At 43.7% G+C, this 11,985-nt stretch overlaps 2 protein-coding genes across 4 annotated transcripts in view; both read left to right on the top strand.

Moving 5' to 3' along the window:
* afg3l2 (AFG3-like AAA ATPase 2) overlaps positions 1-6,846 on the top strand; it is a 32,205-nt gene extending 25,359 nt beyond the window's left edge. For both annotated transcript variants that reach the window (XM_083658851.1, XM_083658850.1), the window contains exons 15-17: positions 734-934; positions 3,083-3,277; positions 5,747-6,846. In XM_083658851.1, coding sequence (XP_083514977.1) covers positions 734-934; positions 3,083-3,277; positions 5,747-5,986 — 636 coding nt within the window. In that variant the 3' untranslated portion in view covers positions 5,987-6,846. The remainder of the gene's footprint in view (positions 1-733; positions 935-3,082; positions 3,278-5,746) is intronic.
* A 3,580-nt stretch (positions 6,847-10,426) lies between these two features.
* vcpip1 (valosin containing protein (p97)/p47 complex interacting protein 1) overlaps positions 10,427-11,985 on the top strand; it is a 45,953-nt gene continuing 44,394 nt past the window's right edge. Inside the window, exons 1-4 of one of the 2 annotated variants that reach the window (XM_083659798.1) lie at positions 10,427-10,637; positions 11,004-11,063; positions 11,255-11,274; positions 11,468-11,668. In XM_083659798.1, coding sequence (XP_083515924.1) covers positions 11,500-11,668 — 169 coding nt within the window. In that variant the 5' untranslated portion in view covers positions 10,427-10,637; positions 11,004-11,063; positions 11,255-11,274; positions 11,468-11,499. The remainder of the gene's footprint in view (positions 10,638-11,003; positions 11,064-11,254; positions 11,275-11,467; positions 11,669-11,985) is intronic. The other variant, XM_083659797.1, reaches the window with a different exon arrangement.

Below are 11,985 nucleotides of genomic sequence, written 5' to 3'. Positions count from 1 at the left end.
TAAAGCAACATTTATCTTCCATAATGAATTAAGTCATAATCACAAATGCTACAAAGACATTAGCTAATCACCGCAGAGCCGCACCGACCAGTTTATCAGGTCATTTCGCCCGCTATCATGGAGCGATGACCTCTGAAGCCGCCTTGCATCAGCTGAGGCTGGGCTTGCTGTCCCCGGGCCTCAAAAATCACATTTTGAAATAGGCCTTATTTTGATAAACTGGAGCTACATTGTTACGTTTGTCTACCAAAATTATTAAAAATCATGAAGATAACGCTGTTTCTGTTTGCTGCAGCTCCTGCTGATCGCTAAGCTAGGCTAAGGCTGGGCTGTGGTTGTTGTGATGAGACTGTCAATCCACTGTCTGTCTCTCTCTCTCCCACACACACAGACACACACTGCGCTCACACAGCCCACAGATGGACATCACGATGGTCCGATGTAGAAGGCTAAGAGGTCGATGGGGGTCGGTCCGTCATAGATGTCCATCGTCCATCATGCCAACCCTAACATCTGACACGTTTTATGTCATTTGGAGGCGATGCTGCCGGCAAATGAATGGGGAGCTCCCGCTAAGATTGAGAGTGATGGGGGAAGAGCTTTGTGGTTCCGCCCCTCTGTCTGACAGAGAGATGGGTACCAGTTTACCACAGTAGCTAGGCAGACAGGACAGATAGATATCCCATCATGCTTTGGGTGTCATATAATGTGTGTTCTGTTGTTACCTGTGCAGGTGTCCATCATCCCCAGAGGAAAGGGGCTGGGTTACGCCCAGTACCTGCCCAAGGAGCAGTACCTATACACCAAGGAGCAGCTGCTGGACAGGATGTGCATGACGCTGGGCGGCCGTGCGGCCGAGGACATCTTCTTCAGCCGCATCACCACCGGAGCCCAGGACGACCTCCGCAAGGTCACCCAGAGTGCCTACGCACAGGTCAGAGGTCACACAGAGTGCCTACACACAGGTCAGAGGTCACCCAGAGTGTCTACACACAGGTCAGAGGTAGAGATGCTGCGATCGAGATTTTTCAATTCCGATCCGATTTCGATATTTTAGCTCAAAACCGATCCGATTCCGATCAAATTTCGATACCCGATTCGATACCGATTTCGAACCGATACCGATACCGATACAGCACATATTTAAGTCTCTCTATGCTGTCTGATAGCTAGCAGGCAACAAACATTTTTAGGGTTAGGTATGTATGTGTGTGCTTTGGTAATATAGTATGTAAACGATTTAGTTCATCTAATTCATTTGATGTAAAACTAAAACATAACAATCAAATTAGGGCTGGGCGAGATGGATGATTTAATATTCCATAGCTCTGACCTAAGCAAATCTGACATCACTATTGTGATATAATATTTTTTTTAGTAAAGTGTATCACTCAATAGTCAATACAAAAAATAATGGCTTTTATAGAACCGAAAGCCTAGCTGCTTAGTCTGCAGATAAAACATAAAAAATTACATTTAGACTCTTATTGGCATGACGGCAACATATAAGCGGTCTGAATTTTGCATGGGGCCAGTTCTATAGTGAGGCATGGAAAGCCTCACTATACGCCATCATATCTGTGTCGTTTCACTTTTGACTGAAAAATGATGCCTGTAGTCTAGATTAAAGAAAATACATGTATGTGATGTTGACAATTATGTAGGCTATGCGCATTCGTTTTCCTTATAGATCATGAGTGCTCCGCAGCCAGCTACGTTAGCTTGCATGTAACGTTTAGCGTTAGTTGATTTTGGAGACACAAACCCTGGACGTTTCATTTTGAGTAGGCTAATGAATGAGGTTCTCTATGGTTTACGCCAGCTCTGGGAGTACGAAATGCTTTAAATGCGGGGGTTTTGGTCACAACAAGCTTGTGGAGCGCTGCCCTGCAACTAGATAGCCTAACCAGCTAGCTAACGTTAGCCATCATCACAACAGCTAACGTTAACGACAAAACAAATCCGCTGCCTCATCCCCACGTTTGGTTTAGCGTAACGCCAGCTCAGACTTTCCCCTAATCTCAGAAACCTTGCGGGACATGTATTGCAAATTGCAATAGTGGTTGTTTTGTTATAATTTGAAACTGTCAAACTGGTGCGGACGCGTGATTTCGAATCGCACATAGGTTAAGGACGGGTGTGTCTGACGTTTTGGCCCTGGCCATCCTAGGCTCAACGTGGCCTCTGTGCTGCTGCTGCTGCTGCTGCTGCTGCATGCTGGATAGAAATCCTGGAGCGGAGTCATGGAATGGAGTGCTTATATCGGAGCCTTGAATCGGTCATTTTCGCTGGAATCCGATCCGATCCATGTTTTTTGGCTGATATCGCGCCGATATCCGATCACATGATCGGATCGCAGCATCTCTAGTCAGAGGTCACCCAGAGTGTCTCTCCACACAGGTCAGAGGTCACACAGGGTGCCTACACACAGGTCAGAGGTCACACAGAGTGCCTACACACAGGTCAGAGGTCACCCAGATTGTCTACACACAGGTCAGACTCAGAGGTCACCCAGCAGGGATGCAAACTTGTCACCTTTCGGCAAAATTTGCCATTTTGAATTCCAAATAGGTCATTTGAGTGATTTGTGTAGATCTGTTGAGTTTTCAAAAAGATCCACACGGCAGACGGTACTGCACGTGAAAGCTTGTTAGCCGCCAGATCCAAGAGACAGACATCTCTTCTCTACTCAGCCTGCCTCTGTTTACTCTGAGGAGGAGAAAGAGACAGACATCTCTTCTCTACTCAGCCTGCCTCTGTTTACTCTGAGGAGGAGAAAGAGACAGACATCTCTTCTCTACTCAGCCTGCCTCTGTTTACTCTGAGGAGGAGAAAGAGACAGACATCTCTTCTCTACTCAGCCTGCCTCTGTTTACTCTGAGGAGGAGAAAGAGACAGACATCTCTTCTCTACTCAGCCTGCCTCTGTTTACTCTGAGGAGGAGAAAGAGACAGACATCTCTTCTAGACATCTATCCACATAGGACCACAAACAGATCTGGCAGGCGGAACACGTCTGGTACCTACAGCTCGAGATGAGCCTCTGGTGCGGTGAGATCTAAGCGCTCTGTTCTCTCCTGCAGATCGTTCAGTTTGGGATGAACGACAAAGTGGGCCAGGTGTCGTTCGACCTGCCCAGGCAGGGCGAGATGGTTCTGGAGAAACCGTACAGCGAAGCCACGGCTCGCCTCATTGACACCGAGGTCCGAACCCTCATCAGTGAGGCCTACCAGAGAACCCACAAGCTGCTGACCAGCAAGAAGCCTGAGGTGGAGAAGGTAATAATAACAATAAGGGCCTGATTAAGGGCCTGATTGAACCATCCCCCCAGCTCAAAAGGAGAGCTGGCCACTAGTGATGCGCGCCTTGCGCGGGTCACCCAGAACCCGCCGGGTCCCTCGGGCTGGCCCGCGCCGCAGGCGATCTGGGCTCGAAAATATCGTGGGTGCGGGCGGGGCAGGCTCAGAACGTGACAAAGCGACATTATTAAATAATTTAGTTAGAGCAGTGAAACAGCAGAGTAACCCTTTATTAACACATTGAGTGCCAGCCGTTTTTTCAATCCTGTAGGTAAGTTGTGCCAGGTTTTTTTTTGAGGATTCTGGCTCATTTTACAAGAGCCGAGGATTCTTTTCTGTTAAGACTTCGTGAACACCAATCATCTAAAAATAACTAATAGAATGTGTGCTTTCTCTGTCTAAAAGAGTTAGTTTGCAGAGTTAGTAGTTATGTAGATATTAGCCGTTGAGTACAGCATGGTTTTAGCGTCTGAGACAGGAAGCTGAGATAATCGCAGTTTTGTGAAATTCAATCAAACAGGCAGAACAGTCACCTGCCTGTGATTATGGGTGCCCTTGGGCAAGTCTGTATACTGTATTGGGTGTGTGTGTGTGTGTGTGTGTTCGCGCGTTGCTCCGCGGCTCTGAGAGGAAGAGATCTCTGTCCGTTCTTTGCCCCCACAGCGTGTCTGTCTCCCACTCTGTGTGCTCTCTCTCTCTCTCTCTCTCTCTCTCTCTCTCTCTCTCTCTCTCTCTCTCTCTCTCTCTCTCTCTCCTCTCTCTCTCTCTCTCTCCTCTCTCCTCTCTCTCTCTCTCGGGACTAGAGAGAGAGAGAGAGAGAGAGAGTGTGTGTGTGTCTCCAAACTCCTCCCTCCGCAGCAGGCGGAGGGAGGAGGCTCCGCGGCCGCTTTCGGGCAGTCTGGACTGTAAAAAAACTGGCTCGTTCGTGTCGGCTGAGAGCTTTGAAGAAGCTTTTGCGATTCTGGTCTTATTTATGCGCAAAGGTACTCAAGTGTGTGTGTGTGCGCGCGCGAGCGTGTGTGTGTGTGTGTGTGTGTGTGTGTGTGTGTGAAATCGAAAGAGTTTTCGCCCAGCTATTTCCTTGTAATTAGACTGGCTTTCTGCAGCGGACCCGTGGCTGTGGCTTTCTGTCTGTCTTGGGAGAGAACTGTCGCCACTTAGTGGTCGGTAAAATAGATTATACACATTCTCTTCCTCCAATATTGATATAGAAGACGTAAAAGGGGTTGATTGATGTCCCACCATCAAAAAAAAAAAATGTTTATGTAAGACGAGATATCTCGTCTTTGGCACTCAACGGTCGGATTATGTAAGACGAGATATCTCGTCCATGGCACTCAAGGTGTTAAAGACCCTGGAAACCCAAAATAAATATGCATTTTGAGTTCTTCACACCACAGGAAGATATGTTAATAAGCCACCAGCCAAATTTGAACAATGATGAATGTTGCAAAGTTTATACATTTAGGTTTGAAAGTCATGGAGAATCTAGGCAGAGTGATCCCCATATGCTCCCTGGAGGAATGTCTGGGCGTGTCTCATCCAAAGTATTTAACGGAGCTGCCCACCTCCACCTTGAAACCAGGATATTTTTTGAATTTGTATGACATCGCAAACCAAATGGATTCAGTTTGACCAAGGTGGAGGGACAAACGGTTATGGGAAAGCCAGTGATTTTGACCTTTTGTAACTGTGCTTAGACTCCTTTCTATCACTGATTGTATCTTTGTGTGAAACCTTCACTGCAGAGTCATCAGCATAGAGGAAGAGATCACAAGAGCAAGCAGATTGCATGTCGTTAATGTAGAGCAGGAAGAAAAGGGGGCCAAGCCAACTCCCTTGGGGGACCCCACATGCCATGACCTTGTGTTGAGATGCTGTCCTACCCACTTCCACCACTTGTGTCCTTCCCCTCAAGTAGGAGCCGACCCAGCTAATGGCTATATCATTGAAGCCTTATTGCTTTCAATTTCATTGGTAGAATGGAATGGTCCATGGTGACAAAGGCCTTTTGTAAATCTAGCAATACCATGCCACACAATGTGCCGCTATCTCTTTTTTTATTGTGATTGAGATTTAAATTCATAAAGCAAGTCTTAGTTTCAATGTAATGTACATGTCAATTTGTTCATACATGAACACATTATCTTATCTTATCATTACCCTACCCCCATCATATGTGACTTTAAAAGACTATATTTTGCACTTTATAATTTATTATTCTTATCTGTATTGCTTTGTCTTCTACTATTGATGTGACCGCTGCGCTGCATACTTGCACTAAGTAAAATTCCTCATTTGTAATATAATTACTTACTGTGGCTATTAAAGTGAATCTTGAATCTGTTACTCCAATATCAGACTGTCTTTACATTAAACAACTGCTGGAGGTCCCTCCTTCACACATGTGGCTTTTAAAACTAATGTGTTTCCCATGTCATCCCCCAGGTGGCACTGCGCCTCCTGGAGAAGGAGGTGCTGGACAAGGCTGACATGGTGGAGCTGCTGGGCTCCCGTCCGTTCACTGAGAAGTCGACCTACGAGGAGTTTGTGGAGGGAACCGGAGGAGAGGACGAGGACACCTCACTCCCTGAAGGCCTGAAGGACTGGAACCAGGAGAGAAGGGACAAGGAGGAGAGCCAAGAGGAGCAGGTGGCCCGCCAGATCTCTGGAGGCATGCCCTTCTAGAACCTCCTCTCTCCAGGACCCAGGTCTAGAACCTTTTGTCTCCAACACTCAGGTCTAGAACCTTCACTCTCCAACACCCAGGTCTAGAACCTCCTCTCTCGCTCCGACAGCAACTTGTAGAACCCCGGCTCCAACACAGAGTTCTAGAACAGTTTCTCTTTGATCAGACTTTGACTCTGGCAGAACTTTTTCTCACCAGGACTGATGACAGAAAGAGCTCAAACATAGGTTACTGATATTTAGAGTTCCAATCACATTTGAAAGGTTCAGTAAGTAAAATAATCTGAGACAAGGTTTCATATTAAAGTGGGAACAGACAGAGCGGCTCATCAACCCAAAACCAAATTATTTTCCCCCTGTTTTCTCCCCAGTTGTACCTGTCCAATTCCCCCTGCTGTCCCGGTCATGGCTCCACCCCCTCTGCTGATCTGGGAGAGTTGTAGACTAGCTCATGCTTCCTCCAATACATGTGCAGTCGCCAGATGCTTCTTTTCACCTGACAGCAAGGAGTTTCACCGGCAGGATGTAGCATGTTGGAGGATCAGGCTATTCCCCCCAGTTCCCCTCCCCCCTGTGCAGTTGACGCTCTGCAGCCGCACAGCGACAAACACTCAGCGCTCACAGCAGAACTCCACCCACCTTCACCTCACAGCATATCAAGGGTTAAACAGCCAAATGCTTCAGATTCTTCTTCTACTCTGTCGACTCGTTTCTGATCAGTTAGTGACTAGTTATTGATAGCATGCTATATTATCTTGGCACCTCTTGATAATCTGCTATGGACTCTCTCACATCACATCTGAGCTGCTGCCAACATATGTAATATGATGTGTAATATGTGTAAATGTGTTTTGTTTCATGGTGAGAATGTTTTAATAAAGTGATAACAAATATGTCAGTGTTTCATTTAATGATCATATCAAGACATTAACAACAGCTCACTGCCTGCCTGGCTGAAGCTGCATGTTGAAAAAGAAGATGCAGACCAAACAGAGTTCATTTAGGAGTATACAACCAAATGCTGAAAGTACCAAGCAGGCACAATCCAGATCCAGTTGTTAATGTTTTCATCATGTAGCAACGAGCTAGCATCGTTGATGATGTTGTTTCACATCGGCGTTGTAGGCATTTGAGATAGATTTGTCACGGAGGGAGCAAAAAGGAAATCCAAAGGGGGGTGGCAGGGGAAAAAAATGCTCCCTATTATAAATGTCATTGTCTGGCTGAACGTAAATGTACATTACATTAACATAAATGTAGTGTACATCATTACATTACTAAACATACAATGAGTATTAATGTTCTGTAATTCTACTCATATTCCAATATTTCTTATATTTCCATTCTTATACTTATTGAACAATAATTACAATAATTAGGCTAGGCTACACTCTGAATAATAACAATAAAACAATGTATTGTTTTTATTATTATTATTGTTATTAGTAGTAGTTATCATTCCTCCAAATCTGGCTTCTCATGGCCAAATTTTGTCAAATAAATTTTTTGTTTTTGCTCCAACTGAAATGTTTTCACGATTTAGTGGGTCACTACCACTGAAATATATACTGCAGTCAAGCCAGCCCACACCTCGGAAAGCTCAGTCATTCTAGCCCACACTTGTTTTGTGGTGCGTGTATATACTAGGCATTATGGTAAAAGCATGCGCGAACTGATTTCAAAATAAAAGCGCACTCCCAGAACAAATCTATACTAATTAAATGTTCTAATTTTTACATATTATAATTACAATTGCACGCTATGAGAGTTGATGTACAATTTCAAAGTAAAAGCCTACTTTTTTTTTCTTTTCACTGTTTTCTGAACATTCAAATGGATAGTTCAAGGAAACTGCCTGTTATTAAAAAATAATTATACTTCAGACTGATAGTACTCAACCCCAGGGTGTCATCCAGACAATTTCATAACAATCTGATGTAGCATTTCAGAATAAAAGCCTTCTAACTATTCATATTTCACTGCATCACATGTACATTTGGAGGAATATTGATAGAAAACTACCTGTTATTATTGAACCATTCCACTTCAGACTCATAGTACTCCACCCCGGGGGGTCACCCAGAAAATTTCATAACAATCTGATGTAGCATTTCAGAATAAAAGCCTATTGATTTTTCACTGCATTACATGTACATTTGAAGGAATATTGATAGAAAACTACCTGTTATTATTGAACCATTCCACTTCACACTCATAGTACTCCACCCCGGGGCGTCACCCAGAAACTTTCAGAGCAAACTGATGTAGCATTTCAGAATAAAAGCCTTCTAACTATTCATATTTCACTGCATCACATGTACATTTGGAGGAATATTGATAGAAAACTACCTGTTATTATTGAACCATTCCACTTCACACTCGTAGTATTCCACCCCGGGGCGTCACCCAGAAAATTTCAGAGCAAACTGATGTAGCATTTCAGAATAAAAGCCTTCTAACTATTCATATTTCACTGCATCACATGTACATTTGGAGGAATATTGATAGAAAACTACCTGTTATTATTGAACCATTCCACTTCAGACTCATAGTACCTCACCCCGGGGGTTCACCCAGAAACTTTCAGAGCAAACTGATGTAGCATTTCAGAATAAAAGCCTTCTAACTATTCATATTTCACTGCATCACATGTACATTTGGAGGAATATTGATAGAAAACTACCTGTTATTATTGAACCATTCCACTTCACACTCATAGTACTCCACCCCGGGGCGTCACCCAGAAAATTTCATAACAATCTGATGTAGCATTTCAGAATAAAAGCCTATTGATTTTTCACTGCATTACATGTACATTTGGAGGAATATTGATAGAAAACTACCTGTTATTATTGAACCATTCCACTTCACACTCATAGTACTCCACCCCGGGGCATCACCCAGAAAATTTCATAACAATCTTCTATCAATATTCCTCCAAATGTACATGTGATGCAGTGAAATATGAATAGTTAGAAGGCTTTTATTCTGAAATGCTACATCAGTTTGCTCTGAAAGTTTATGGGTGAACCCCCGGGGTGAGGTACTATGAGTCTGAAGTGGAATGGTTCAATAATAACAGGTAGTTTTCTAGCAATATTCCTCCAAATGTACATGTGATGCAGTGAAATATGAATAGTTAGAAGGCTTTTATTCTGAAATGCTACATCAGTTTGCTCTGAAATTTTCTGGGTGACGCCCCGGGGTGGAGTACTATGAGTGTGAAGTGGAATGGTTCAATAATAACAGGTAGTTTTCTATCAATATTCCTTCAAATGTACATGTAATGCAGTGAAAAATCAATAGGCTTTTATTCTGAAATGCTACATCAGATTGTTATGAAATTTTCTGGGTGAACCCCCGGGGTGGAGTACTATGAGTCTGAAGTGGAATGGTTCAATAATAACAGGTAGTTTTCTAGCAATATTCTTCCAAATGTACATGTGATGCAGTGAAATATGAATAGTTAGAAGGCTTTTATTCTGAAATGCTACATCAGTTTGCCCCATAGACTGGTTTGCCCTGAAAGTTTCTGGGTGAACCCCCGGGGTGAGGTACTATGAGTCTGAAGTTGAATTGTTCAATAATAACAGGTAGTTTTCTATCAATATTCCTCCAAATGTACATGTAATGCAGTGAAAAATCAATATTTAGAAGGCTTTTATTGTGAAATGCTACATCAGATTGTTATGAAATTGTCTGGATGACACCCTGGGGTTGAGTACTATCAGTCTGAAGTATAATTATTTTTTAATAACAGGCAGTTTCCTTGAACTATCCATTTGAATGTTCAGAAAACAGTGAAAAGAAAAAAAAAGTAGGCTTTTACTTTGAAATTGTACATCATCTCGCATAGCGTGCAATTGTAATTAAAATATGTAAAAATTAGAACATTTAATTAGTATAGATTTGTTCTGGGAGTGCGCTTTTATTTTGAAATCAGTTCGCGCATGCTTTTACCGTAATGCCTAGTATATACACGCACCACAAAACAAGTGTGGGCTAGAGTGTGGGCTAGAATGACTGAGCTTTCCGAGGTGTGGGCTGGCTTGACTGCAGTAGATATATGATATATATAAGATTTATATATATCTTATAATATTATGTCCATGGTCACTACTCTTCCGGGGCAAGAAATGTCACGTGACTGTTATGTCACGTGACTGTTCCGCTCTATTTTAACCTTTATTAAACACCATACGTGTCAAACAAGATGGTTTCTCTTGGATAATTGAAAAACATTGAGGGAACTCAAAAAGAAGCGAGTTGTTTTCGCTCTGTAATCTGAAAATACCGTCCCGTGATGTGACGTCATCACGTCGGTGACGTTTTGGTATAGGAAAAAAAACAACAACCGCCGCTTCCGTGTTGTTCTTCAGTTCTGCTAGCTGAACAGCTAGCCTCTGACAGTTCGCCTGCAGGCTGCTAGCATGCTTTAACCGTTAGTGATTTGTTGGTTCTGGTTTAACCGTTAGTGATTTGTTGGTTATGGTTATGGTGTAACCGTTAGTGGGCGGTTAGTTGGTGAGTTGTGGAGCGTTGTATCATGCTGTAGCCGTTAGCACAGTGTGAGTCTGATGTGGACTGTCACTCCCTGAATACTGCACATCACCCGGAGCCAGAGAAGCTGCTGTTCAAGGAGAACTCTCTGGTGAGAAGCTTGTTGTTGTACAGAGAATAAATAGGCATATAATGCTATGCTAACGTTATGCTATGCTATGCTATGCTAAGCTATACACACACCACCACTGCCACTGCTTTTTATTCCGCACACAACGTAAACCACAAAGGAATGGAAACATTGCTGACCCTCAGACTGTGGCTACTAGCACCTTTTCAGACATCTAAGTGAACGTTAAAGCTGCAGTAACGTTAGGCAGCAATAGCTCAACAGTGACCGTCCACTTTTTCTCACTTCTTGTTCCACAAGAGAATTCCCCATTCATTGTCTCCATCATTGTCTCCATCATTGTCTCCATCATTGTCTCCATCATTGTCTCCATCATTGTCTCCATAGACCTTTTCAAAACGTCCTTTCAGATTTTGAAGCCTGGAACCAAAACTGTCTTCCAGTCTTGTGAGTGACCATGACACATTTAACTTGAGCAAAACTAAAGACATAACATATAATATTGTTTAAATTATTTTTCATTTTTTGCTCCCAGTGAAATGTTTCATGCGATGTTGCAATGTGGTATTTCTAGTTTCCACAGGATGCCCAGGCTGTGAAGATGTGAGTCTCACTCTTGGCATGTTTTTTTTCCACAGGATGCCCAGGCTGTGAAGATGTGAGTCTCACTCTTGGCATGTTTTTTCTCCACAGGATGCCCAGGCTGTGAAGGTGTGTGAGCCTCACTTGGCATGTTTTTTTCCACAGGATGCCCAGACTGAAGGTCTGTGAGCCTCACTTGGCATGTTTTTTCTACAGGATGCCCAGGCTGTGAAGTTGTGTGAGCCTCACTTGGCATGTTTTTTCTACAGGATGCCCAGGCTGTGAAGGTGTGTGAGCCATCATGTCTCTGCTGAGGAACTCTAGGCGGGTTCTGTGCGGGAGCTGTCCGGACCCGGCCTGTCAGACCCGCCTCTTCTTCCCGCCGGGCTCGGTCAGCATCGAGTGCACCGCCTGTGGCCAGAGACATGAGCAAAGCAGCCTGCAAGGGGTGCTAGAGGTCACAGACCCAGGTACACACACACACACACACACACACACACACACACACACATTTAGATTTAACACAGGAATCATGGTGCCTACGTAGCAGGTTGACACCCTCCACCAAACAGAAGACTGAGCTGTGTGAGCTGCTTGAACAGTGTGACTTCACTGTGTGCTTTTTGACTGGTGCATTCATACAGCAATGTGTCACTCTGTCACTGTGTCCTGAGTCAGACAGTTTCGCTGCCATTATCTTCAGTGGGACAGCTACTGTTATGACCATGTCATGTTTACCACCGTTTTAATGGTGTAAAAGTCAAGTATAACTTATTATCTTTCTAGT

Source organism: Poromitra crassiceps (genome assembly GCF_964638095.1).
Source record: "Poromitra crassiceps genome assembly, chromosome: 23".
Taxonomy (NCBI): Eukaryota; Metazoa; Chordata; class Actinopteri; order Beryciformes; family Melamphaidae; genus Poromitra; species Poromitra crassiceps.
The sequence above is the reverse complement of the archived record's forward strand: the minus strand, read 5'-3'. Positions and strand labels throughout refer to the sequence as shown.